We start from the raw sequence: 12,888 nt of genomic DNA, 5'->3' as shown, positions 1-12,888 counted from the left end.
TCTTCTGTAGTTTATGGATGAACTGCTTAGCAGGAGAAGAGTCATAAACATCCAGCAATACCTGCATAAGACAATGAAGGACTAGGTCTCTGATACTTGTGATAATGTTTATGAGAGAACCAACAAGCTTGCAAGATGGAATATTCTGAGTTGTTCATCATCATGGGTCATAAATTGTTATTGATCCGACATGTCATCATCATCTTCTATAATTATGCTGAGTGCTGACCCTGGATATTCTGAAAGGGCAGTTGTGTTGCTAATCTTACCCTCATTATATGACACACTTACTAGTAAGCCTGTGTGGCCATGGGTTTTTTTAATCAGAGCATTTCTTTGCCTCAATTTTGATATTTTCAAACACAAAGGATGAGCCTGAATAAATGTGTAGCCCTATCCAGTTAGGGACTTTTCTGCTTAGATTTTTTTTTATTCTCTTGGGCAATCATTATTTCCACCATTGAGCTTCTCAGCCTTGGTGTGAAAATAGAAGAGGGGTGATCAGGAGGGGTGAATATTTTCTTCTTCAGGTTGAAACGTTGCCATCAAAATGGCAAACTAGGCAAAGGATGTTTATCCTCTCCAGGCCTAATTGATCCAGATTTTTAGATCAAATTCAGCCCTGACGTGAGCAGGTGCAATTTTACTGACTTCAGTGGAGCAGCATCCACTTGTAATACCCATTCATCATGAATGCTGCAAAGTGGAATAAATGAACAGGCTGTTGCTATACCCAGCAATTGGCCCACACCGGTAAAGAGGAGAACAAAGGGATCATTTGTACCTTTTCATGGCCTCCTTCCAATTACTTCTCATTTCCCAGCTAAAAACATAGGGCCAGAGCTTTCCGTCTGCTTCCTCTATGCAATAGTGCACTCATTTTTTAAATAGAAATCTTGATTTGTGACTATACTTAAAACTTCAGAGTGAACCACTGAAAATACTGCAGAATTGAATCCATTTAAGTTCTATGTGTAGTGATCTCTGTGCAAAAATCAACATTTACACTGAGGTGGCATGTGAAAATAATTTATCTACCTTGTGAATAAGATAGTTTCTGAAAATGTGCATAAAGCACCGGACAACATGGAAAATCCCACTATTATCACTCTGCCTGGCTATCAGGACTAATAGGACATTATTGGAAATGTGAATGTAAACAGACTTATTGAAGAGAAACATTCTAACCTTACACTATAATTTTTTTTTTCTAATGAACAAAATAAACTATTGCATTCCATTTTGGGCTTCAAGATGTAACCCTTGAGTTGTTCTTTTCGTTTGTCATTCAAATTGCTTGATCAAATTCAATCCTTGTATTGTCAGTACTCACTTATTAGTCTTAATATATGGTACATAATATAGGTACCAGGAAATAACTATACTCAACCTCAACACTAAGAAATAGCTAGGAGAAATTTCAGTAAATCTTGTTTTCTTTGTATTTTTGTAATATAACTTTACATTTTTGCTAAATATATTTACTTTTTCACTTTGGATGTGCCTGTCTCTATACAATGCAAAAGGGAGCTACTGAATCAATGATTACAGCAGAACTTGTGGTTTTATGTTCAGCTGATTGCTTTTGAGCCCTTTGAGGATATTAATAGGATTCTATGGTCAGAAGGGAAAGAGGGAAAGCTTGAGGAATGCAGCTATAGCAAACACATACTTCAAATACAGGCAGACTTTCTTTTCTATCAGGCACCTGCATCAACAGTGGTATAAGTCTGGTGAGGGCTGGGGGAGGAGAAAGAAGAAGCATTGCTTAGGCGCAGTGCCATTGTTGTACAATACAGTCCCTTTGTCCTTAGAGATGTTAAGTTATAAGAGCATAACATTCTCCAAGTAATGACACTGTCAAAGCAGCTACCTGTGTTTTACTTGTTCCTTTTGTGAATATACAGTCTAAAAACATCCCTCAAAGATAATCACAAAGAAGCAAATCCCTGCACTTACCTCCACGGGTACAGAGGGTCTCCTGGCAATAGGAGGGTCTGGGTAGGATTTGTGGAACTATATGCTTTGTGTGCAATACACAGTAGATCCCTCCTCTGCAATAGCTCCCTCACAGAACAGCAACTTGCAGGAGGTGTTGGGGCCTGCTTCGGGAGAAGCCAGAACCAGAAGATCCACCATCCTCCAGTCCTTCTACTTCATAGAACGGGCAGCCCTGGGAGTAGGAGTCTTCCTAAGTTCCCAGATAAGGTAGTCAAGTTGGATGCTAGATGTGCTCCAAGGGCCCTGTCCTTACTTCCTGTGTACATACCCAATATTCTCATTGAAGGAGAGTCGGACAATTGAGTTGATGGTGTGTTACATGTCAGTGAGTATAATGTTGTAAAACAAAACTAGTGGTCCTACAGGATGAAATTGCCCCCTCTGCAGAAGGTCAGTACATAAGCCTTATGCTGACACTCTGCAGTCAGGGGCATTTCACCCAAGTAATGACAGAGAGAAGCTATGAAAATAACCAGTGCGTAAGAAGAAAAAAAATACAGTATTTAGAACACAAGAAGAGGAATATTATAGTATATGTGAGTTTGCATGAGTTGCCAGGGCAATGAAATTTCTCAGAACATCAGGACCAGAAATAGTTTGTAATTAGGTAATTCAACCCTCAGTCATTATTTGTTTTGCATCAGGTATAGAAAAAAATCCACATATTATATGAAATTCCTTTCTTCAGTTCCTTGACATTAGACTGTTAATTCTGTGTGTGCTGACAGGAGAGTAGAGATATCCCCATGGGAATGTGCAGGAAGAGAAAGCTTATTGCTGTGTGACAGAAGAATGCCTTGACTGTTAGTGCTATTACCTGCAAATAAACCTTTCCAATATGTCATGGACTGGTGTATTTATATCAGTCTTATGCTACTTGGTTAATGTTGGTAATGGAAGACCTGAGGAAGGGCTACATCCAATGATATGCACATGTCAAGCTTTGGCATGGATAGTCTGAAAGGATTGTCAGGTGTCTCTGACCCAGGATCTAACAATTTTGATTAATAAAATGTTTATTTGTGGGTCTGACCGTGTGTATGGAGATAGATATCCTATACACTTTAAAAACATTGGGTCTTGGTCTTCACTCCCTTAGAGTATGTCTATTTCAGTAGCCCTTTGGAGCCTCAGTCATGGTCCCCATTGTGCTAGGTGCTGTACAAACATAGAACACAAAAATGGTTCCCCAAAGAGGTTACCTCAGTGAAACTCCAATGAGTTCAACAGAGTTGCTCCGGATTTACACTGGGGCAAGTAAAGGAGACTTACGCCCACTGAATAGAAATTTGAGCATGGAAGGACAAGTGGACTTGTTGTCTGATATGATCTCAAGACAATGGGTATATTTACTGCACTAGTGTAATCTATGTAAATTTTTAGCCCTAATTGGACTTTAATTGAATCAAGAAAACAGTGTGTATGATAACACCCATTGTTTCATGTTCTCTGTGTATATAAATCTCCCCACTGTATTTTCCACTGAATGCATCCGATGAAGTGAGCTGTAGCTCACGAAAGCTTATGCTCAAATAAATTGGTTAGTCTCTATGGTGCCACAAGTCCTCCTTTTCTTTTTAAGAAACCAGCTGTTTCAAAGAGCAACAAATTTTGCAGTGCAATAAGAAATTAGCTCTATGTATATTTAAAATCTAAATATAGTCCAAAGCGTATAAGGGAATTGGGGAGAAATATGTGGGCTTTCAGTGAGGAGATGCAGTAGCAGGGGGTTGGAAAAGCTGTCAGCTGACAGGAAGAAGAGGCGTGCAGTTCAGTGAGGGTTAGAAGAAAGAAAAAGGCTGGGGGAGGGGTTGTTCTCTGACTTCTTATAACATCAAAGGGTAGTGCTGCTACCCTCCAAAAATACTGCAAACAATCTGATATTACAGCTGATCAGTACAGCACTAAAATGACAAGTCAAAACCAAGGGTATTAATACTAGATAGACTTCCAACATGAAGATTTTTCAAAAATATTTATTACCTTCAGGTGAAATACTGCAAATCCCTACATCAGATACTTTCTGGAAACCCACCTTTTCCATAATCCCTCAAACAATAATTCATCCCCTTATGCCAAGCTCTTATCTAGCTAGTTTTAAAAGAAACAAACGTAACGTAAGTAATCTCTTCCAATATTTTGTGTGTTCCTCCTACGTTTACATGACTGCAGCTCAGCTACAGTACTGTAGCTGATGGAGGTAATCCATCTTTCTTAAAGGGGGTAAGGCCAATGGAAGAATTTTTCTGTTGACCTAGCTGCATCTATACAGGAAGTTAGGTCAACCTAACTGTGTTGAACAGGGTGCAAAAATTTTCACAGCCCTGAGCAACATAGCTAGGTCAATCTAATTTCTAAGGGCATGGCTACACGTGCAAGTTAGAGCACATTAAAGCAGCCCCGGGCACCCTACCTCACGACGAGTCCACACTACCAAGGCACGTAGAGCGCACTGACTCCGCGGCTAGAGCGCTCCTGGTACTCCACCTCAGCGAGTGGAATAACATTTTGGGTACCCCCACTGGAGTACCATGGTGCCAGTGTGGACTTTCTGGCCTGTTAATGTGCTCTGATCAGCCTCCAGAAGTGTCCCACAATGCCTGTTCTAGCCACTCTGGTCATCAGTTTGAACTCTACTGCCCTGTCCTCAGGTGACCAACCATCAGACCTGCCCTTTAAATTCTCTGGGAATTTTGGAAATCCCCTTCCTGTTTGCTCAGCTAGGCGTGGAGTGCTCTCAGCGCATCTTTCCAGGTGACCATGCCTCCATGAGCCAGGCAATCCCCAGAATGGAGCAATGGCGAGGTGCTGGACCTCATCAGTGTTTGGGGGGAGGAAGCTGTCTAGTCCCAGCTGCACTCCAGCCGTAGGAATTACGATACCTTCGAGCAGATATCAAGGTGACATGATGGAAAGGGGCCATGACCGGGACACACTGCAGTGCCGGGTTAAAGTGAAGGAGCTGCGGAATGCCTACCGCAAAGCCCACGAGGCAAACAGCCGCTCCGGTGCTGCCCCTGCGACCTGTGGTTTCTACAAAGAGTTCGATGCGATACTTGGAGGCAACCCCACCTCCATTCCAAGTACCACCATGGACACTTCAGAGCCCAGTTCAACAAGGCAGGAGGAGGAGGAGGAAAGCAGGAGCAAGGGTGCTGAGGTGGAGGAAGACACCCCCCCATCCCTAGACGTATGCAGCCAGGAGCTGCTGTCAAGCCAGGAGGAAGGTAGCCAGTCGCGGCAGCCAGTGCTTGGGGAAGGAGAAACACCAGAGGAGGTTCCCGGTAAGCAGCTTTTATTTTGGGAAGGAAGTTATTCGGTGTGGGCTCTTGGGGCCAGGAGGGTTAGGGCTCCATGCATGCTTAGATGCGGAGTAGGGTGTTGATGTGCTCTCTCACATCGCAGTAATCGGCCTCAGTGATTTCTTCAAAGGTCTCATCCAGAAGTTGGGCAATGCGCTTGAGCAGGTTTCTTGGGAGAGCCACTGTGATCCTTGCCCTAGTCAGGCTAACTGTGCCATGAGGGGCGGGGGGACAATTGCTGCACACAGGCAAGCTGCATATGGGCCAGGGCAGAAGCCGTACTGTAGTAGAAGACCCTCCCTAGCTTCCCAGGTCACCCTCAGCAGCGAGATATCTTCCAGGACGAACTCCTGTGGAAAATGTGGGGAGAGTGTTCAGTATAGGGGCCTGCTGCAGCTGTTGGCTCTCCCCAAGGCACAGAAACCTAGAGGACAGTACAGCTGTGAAACAATCAGTCCCCCTTGACCCTGTGCTTACTCACCATTTTGGGGCTCCCGTGGGTTATGTGCGCTAGCTTTGGGATGGGCAAATTATGCTATTGTGTAGACTGTGCTTGCCCTTAAGTACGGGGGAATCATTGCTCTGTCTGGTGTGAACAATGTTGCCTCTGTTAAGTGTTGCATTTTGCCTTTACAGATGCCACCTTGAGATCTCAGCCGTCCGTGTTATCACCAGCTGAAAGACTTCAACGAATTAGGAAGAGGCCATGTAAAAGCAAAGAAGACATGCTGCATGAAGTCATGCAGCAGTCCCTTAATGAGAATCTAAAAGTGCAGGGGTGGCGGGACAGTGAAAGGAGGATCCACCAGCAGACTGAGGAGCGCCAGCACAAAAGCACGGTGCTCTAGCAGCAAAGCACGGATCGGCTGATAAGCATAACGGAGCGCCAAACGGACTCAATCCAGGTGCTCGTAGCCATGCAGGCGGAGCACTACTGTGCCCGCCTCACCCTAGACCCCTTGTCCAAAAACCTCTTTCCCTTGTGCCCCCATGTCACCTCCAACCCACTTTCTCCAGCATCTGGGTTCTTATCCCACCAGCTGCCTCCAGCACCTGTAGCTTCACCACCCAGCCCTGAAAACTATGACCCTTACCCAGTGCACTCAATGCCCATCACCATGCAGTAGAGCCATCCTGAAGTGCAGCACTCGTTGCACACCACTCCAGACAGGAAGGCTGAGTATGAGAACAGGGCATATGCAAATCTGTGATTGTACCGTTCCCCACCCCATCCCCTTGCCCTTTCTGTTTCCCAAGCAGTTGTGTTTCTTTTCAATAAATGAATTTTCTTTTCAATAAATGGATTTTTTGGCTTTGAAAACATTCTTTATTATTGCATAAAGTAAAGATACCTTAGCCCAGGAAAGCAACAGGCACTGCAAGTCAGCGTAGCAAACACCGGTTCCTACAAACATTGGAGTCACTGCACTTCACGCCTCTGCAGGGCACCAGACATTACTGATGGCTCTCAGCCTCAAATTGCTCCTTCAAGGCATCCCTAATCCTTGCAGCCCCGCGCTGGGCCCCTCTAATAGCCCTGCTCTCTGGCTGTTCATATTTAGCCTCCAGGTGTTGAACCTCCAAGTTCCATGCCTGAGGGAATCTTTCACCCTTCCCTTCACAAATGTTATGGAGGGTACAGCACACGGATATAACTGAGGGGATGTTGTCATCGGCCAGATCCAGCTTCCCATACAGAGAGTGCCAGCGGCCCTTTAAATGGCCAAAAGCACACTCCACAGTCATTCTGCACTGGCTCAGCCTGTTGTTGAACTGCTCCTTGCTGCTGTCAAGGCTCCCTGTGTAGGGTTTCATGAGCTATGGCATTAAAGGGTAAGTGGGGTCTCCAAGGATCACAATGGGCATTTCGACTTCCCCTACGGTAATCTTCTGGTCTGGGGAAAAGTCCTGGCTTGCAGCTTCCTGAACAGGCCAGTGTTCCGAAAGATGCGTGTGTCATGCACCTTTCTGGGCCAGCCTGCATTAATGTCAATGAAACACCCACAAGCACCTGGAGAACCATAGAGAAATACCCCTTCCGATTAATGTATTCGGAGGCTAGGTGGGCTGGTGCCAGAATTGGAATATGCGTGCCATGATCACCCCTCCGCAGTTAGGGAAACCCATTTGTGCAAAGCCGGCCACAATGTCATGCACGTTACCCAGAGTCACGGTTCTTCTGAGCAGGATGTGATTAATAGTCCTGCAAACTTGCATCAACACGATTCCACCGGTTAATTTTCCCACTCCAAACTGGTTAGCGACCGATCGGTAGCTGTCTGGAGTTGACAGCTTCCAGATTGCAATAGCCACCCGCTTCTCCACTGTCAGGGCAGCTTTCAATTTTGTGTCCTTGCGCCGCAGGGTGGGGGCAAGCTCTGCACACAGTCCCATGGAAGTGGCTTTTCTCACCCCAAAGTTCTGCAGCCGCTGCTCGTCATCCCAGACGTGCATGACGATGTGATCCCACCACTCAGTGCTTGTTTCCCGAGCCCAAAAGTGGCATTCCACGGTGGTGAGCATGTCCATGAATGCCACAAGCAAACTTGTGTCGTATGTATTACTTGAGTCGATATCATCGTCTGAGTCCTCACTGTCAGTTTGGAGCTTAAGGAGTAACTCGACTTCCAAACGTGACGTGCTGGCAAGACTCGTCAGCATACTCCTCAGCAGTTCAGGCTCCATTCCCGCAGACGGAAAGGAAAGACAGAGCACGCAGTACAAAAAATGTTGAAAGATGGTGCCAAACGTGGACGGAAGCACAGGGATTGCTGGGATGTGAACTGATGCATCACGGGGCATTGGGACAGGACCCAGAATGCCCCACACCCTCCGCCCCCTTCCCACAAGCCACAGCGCCAGAATGGGAAGAGGTGCTCTGTGGGATAGCTGCCCATAATGCACTGGTCCCAATGCTGCTGCAAGTGCGGCAAATGTGGCCACGCCAGTGCACTTGTAGCTGTCAGTGTGGACAGACTGCAGCGCTTTCCCTACTGCGCTCTCCGAAGGCTGGTTTAACTCAAAGCGCTCTACATCTGCAAGTGTAGCCATGCCCTAAGTGTAGACTTGGCTTCGCTTAAGCCCGGATCCTGCAGACACTTATGCATGTGAGTAACTACACTCACTGAACTCGAGTCACTCAGGTACAAAAGTGTTTGCAGGATGGAGGCCTTAGAGTAGTCCAAGCCCAGCTATGATGCAATACATAAATGTTTACATAGATAACAATGATTTTCACTGCTGTTGGTCCAAGTTTTATAGGAAAGACCATATCTTACTAGAAGGGAGACCAACAATTTGTTTTAAAAACTGACAAACTAACCATTTTATATGATTGTTAAGGACAGTAGTAATTTCCTCACTTATTCAGTCAAAAGCAAATGACATTATTTGCAGGGGACTGGGAGTCAGAAGTCCTAAGATGCATCTAAGCACATATAAGAACCCCACCAATGTTTCTAAATAAATCACAAGCATTAATGAATTATCTTCATGACATCCATGTACTGTAGTAACATATTACCCCCCAGCTTTACCAGGGAGAGAACTGTGGTATAGAGAAATGACTTAGCCAAGGAATCTGTGGCAGATCCAGGAACCAAACTCGGATCTCCTGAATTCCAACCAAGTTCCTTTTTATTTTGGTTCTGCCACTGACTGAGGTGCTCTGTGACATCAAACAGTAGGTGCCTAGGTTTACCCATATGTAAAATGGGGCTAATAGTACCTTACAGAAGATACTGAGAGACTTGACTGTGAAATTTAAGAATGAAATGATGCTATTGAAGTGCAAAATGTGCAGCCTTTCTCAAAAGGAATTTTTTAAATGAATGAAACATCAAGATGTTGAATGACCACTCATACTAGATAAGTGCATTAACTGGATGTTTCTGGTATAATCATTAGTTAACATTTCCATAGCTATGTTGCTAATTAAGTGATTAAGTTTTAAAGTGAAAAGCCTTTACAATGAGAAGTTCACACCTGTTGTAATCCTTTTGTTTCAATATCTTGATTCACAAAGCTAACTGAGTGCCCCTGGTTATCTTTGCAACCAGAGATCCAGTAACTCTTTTTAGATAAAAGTTTAGATTCTGTAGAAAATGGCAAAATCTAATGGAAATCCATGGGGAGGCCCTAAATCCTTAAGAATTATGGATTTTTCATGTCTGTAATTCTACTCATACAAATTGCACGCACTTTTCTTTGGTCCTAACAACCTTTTAAAAGTACATTCTAGTGCCTGTGAAAGGGCTGGAATGACAACAGCACAGTCATAGCATGGGTTATAGCTGCTCTCATCATCTTCTAGGCCATGTCTATGCTACGGAAGCACAGCAAGGGTGCAGCTGCTGTAGCACCTTAGTGTAGACGCTTCCTACATTGATAGAAGGAGTTTCTACATCAATTGTAGTTAATCCACCTCTTTGAGAAGTGGAGAGAACTCTTGGGTCAATCTAGCCATGTCTACACTGGGGGTAGGTCAACCTGACTATGATTCTCAGAACATAGGATGATACCACTTTTAAGTGTGGCCACACCCCAGTGAATATTCTGCTTCGATTGATGTGGCTACCGTCACTCAGAGATGGTGTTCGTTCAGCAACGGAAAAACCCCTTCCATTGACATAGGCTGCGTCTACACTATGGGGTTATATAGTGACATAGCTAGGTCAGTCTAAGGGCTTCTCTACACTGGCACTTTACAGCGCAGCAACTTTCTTGCTCAGGGGTGTGAAAAAACACCCCCTGAGCGCTGCAAGTTTAAGCGCTGTAACGTCCCAGTATAGACAGTGCACCAGCGCTGGGTAGCTACGCCCCTCAGGGAGGTGGTGTTTTTAGAGAGCCCTATTTTGCACCAGTACAGTGCATCTACCTTAGGGCTTTCAACTGGTGTTGCACAGTCAAAACTCTCACCAATTTTCCTAATATAAACAGGCTTCACTTAAATACAAGTTCTTCACTTGTAGACAAGATCTTTCATGTGTGAGGCCTTCTCAACAGGATTGAGTGGCCAGATCTGTCAAGCTATCATTTTTCACTTAAACTAAAATTTCTTAAACCCTGCCTCTGCCCCCCAAAAAAACACTATCAGAGAATGTTTGATAAGACACTGTTAACTGTCAGATCAGTGCTTCTGTAGATCTTATTTTTATTAACAAGTTTGACCAGCCCTGCAGATTTCCTTCCCCACAAATAAACCCTGAATTATCTCTGCTAAAGATCTGCTAAGTGTAAACTTGCATGGCCCTTTCCAAACTGGTTACAGTTCATTTTGCTATCAAGAATGACAATTCACTAGAAGAGGAGTATAGTTCTGAAACCCAGTAGCCCTGATCTTCTCTCACTTTGTTAGTTTTGCACTGCTGTAACTCCATAGACTTCTGTGACTTCCTCACTCCTGATTTACAGTAGTATAAGTGAGAAGAGACTCAAGCCTAATGTGTGAGAAAAGAAGGAGCAGCAACTTCAACAAAGATCACCTATCATGTATCCTGGTATATACTAATACTTAAGTTCCTTTTCTCTCTGGACAGAACAATTAAGTTAGATTTTTCCCACTTTACTAATACGGTTATATTAGTAATACTGTTTTTTCAAAATATTAAGCTGTAAGTAACTCAAATTCCAAAGCATGATTTGTTTTTCACAAAGCAGCAGCAAATTAACCAATAGTGAATTCTTCCTTAAAGTCAGTATTGCGGAGAGGAAAAATTAACCTAAGAAATTAACCTAAAGCTCTTCATACTTCTTACTACATCTGAATAGGTTGCATTTTAGTCACTGAAAGGGAATATCACCAAATCTGTTAACTGCATTTCAACAGATCAGTAGCTATGTACATTATATTTTCTGTTTGAGGGAATGCTATTCCTTTATTAAACGCACCAAAACCATACATATTGTAGTAAAACACATTACTGTTTTATTCCCTGATACAAGAATATTGCCATGAATGGTATTCTGATGTCATAGTTCATCTATTAGTGGTTTGAGCATTGGCCTGCTAAACCCAGGGTTGGGGGTTCAATCCTTGAGGGGGCCATTTAGGGATCTGGGTCAAAAATTGGGGATAGGTCCTGCTTTGAGCAGGGGTTGGACTAGATGACCTCCTGAGGTCCCTTCCAACCCTGATATTCTATGATTCTATGATTAGTACTGTTATAGTAGTACCCCAAAGCCCCAACTAGGAATTGAACAAACACAGAAATAAGACAATTCCTGTCCCCATGGGTTTATATAAAACATTTATGTAATTTTACAGGTTTCTGCATAATTTGAAGAACTGGGCTGAATTTCCAACCAATTCAGAGATTGACAAAATTTTGGAGTCAGATAATTCATGGATTTGAAAAGTCATTGTAGGTTTATAATTTGAATCAGAGTCACCATTAAAGGCACGTAGTTGAATATACTTGAAATTCAGACATATGCAATCTAGATAAGAGATGAACACACAATTTTTCTTTTAAATTTAATCAAGATTTAATTTAAACAAAAATATCCCTTGCCACCTCTATTAGTTTGACAGTGTATATCCCATTCCACAAAATACTATCAGCTCATGCGGAGACATATTTTCAAAATACTGAAGAACTGGTAGATAATATGGCTAACATGTAGAGTAGGATTTCAGTTCCATGTATATTTTGTACATAGGCTTTAAAAAGCTGGGCGACATATGAATCCCATTTGGAATCCTGTGCAAGTGGCATTATTTATAAATATAAAACCAGCCAGGAATGGTTACCACAGTGGGGGGCTGGGAGGGGGGGAGGGATGGTCACTTAGATTTTAAGCTTTTTGAGAGAGGGACTTCTGGCTTGTTCCCTATTTCTAGGGCGCCTAGCACAATGGGGTCCTGGGGTCCTGGTTTGTGATAGGGCTGCAATACAAATAATAAATAAGTCATTTTCTTCCCGTTACCTTGTAACTTCTGGCTGTATTCCGTCCTGTCAGATTGGCTCCTCCTCAAAGTGCCAGAGTTACCCTGGTCCCCAGAAACACTGTTCTCAACAACGGTGTCCGTCTTCCTTCTCTCCAGCATGTACAGCCTGTGCTTCAAGAAGGTCAAATTCTTCCTCTTGGCTCCCATGCCTTCTTTCCCAGGGGCTTCTTTGGTTTCCATTTTCAGCAGTGACAACCTCTTCCTTGGGAGACTGTCGATTCTTAGGGAGCTGAGTTGAGTGCTTGTTTCCCAGGCGAGTGCAAAAGCTGCCTATCAGCTCAGCTCACCTGTCTTTGACTCCACAAGTTCACTTGTTCCCTGGCTCAGGTTGCCTGCCACCTCGACTACAGCCTCGCAAGGCTCCACCCCTATGAAGTCATCCTCTGCTGCCCTTGGAGCCTGACTGGGCAACCTGCCACCTGCTACCTGAGAGGCCAGCAGCCCGGGGTCGGGCAAAGGGAAGGGCTGCGCTAGCAAGCCGCGCTCGGGGTGACCCCGATGTTTGGGGGCAGTGGGCCCCTTCTGAACACAGAGGTATGCCCCAGGGACAAAGGAGGCTTTAAAAATCGCTGTTTGGGTAGTGACAGGAAAGAGTCTCTGAAACCCTCCCCGCCGTCTCCTGGGGCTGTGCCTGTC

At 44.2% G+C, this 12,888-nt stretch overlaps 1 protein-coding gene across 1 annotated transcript in view; it reads right to left on the bottom strand.

The window, feature by feature from the left end:
* Positions 1-12,579, bottom strand: part of ARHGEF38 (Rho guanine nucleotide exchange factor 38) — a 56,034-nt gene extending 43,455 nt beyond the window's left edge. The window contains exon 1 of the mRNA XM_048846655.2: positions 12,231-12,579. Within this exon, the coding sequence (XP_048702612.1) occupies positions 12,231-12,432 (202 nt within the window). The 5' untranslated portion in view covers positions 12,433-12,579. The remainder of the gene's footprint in view (positions 1-12,230) is intronic.
* Positions 12,580-12,888: the final 309 nt, after the last annotated feature.

The sequence above is a fragment of the Caretta caretta genome, chromosome 4 (assembly GCF_965140235.1).
Source record: "Caretta caretta isolate rCarCar2 chromosome 4, rCarCar1.hap1, whole genome shotgun sequence".
In the NCBI taxonomy this organism is placed as follows: domain Eukaryota; kingdom Metazoa; phylum Chordata; order Testudines; family Cheloniidae; genus Caretta; species Caretta caretta.
This window is presented reverse-complemented; position numbering and strand designations above follow the sequence as displayed.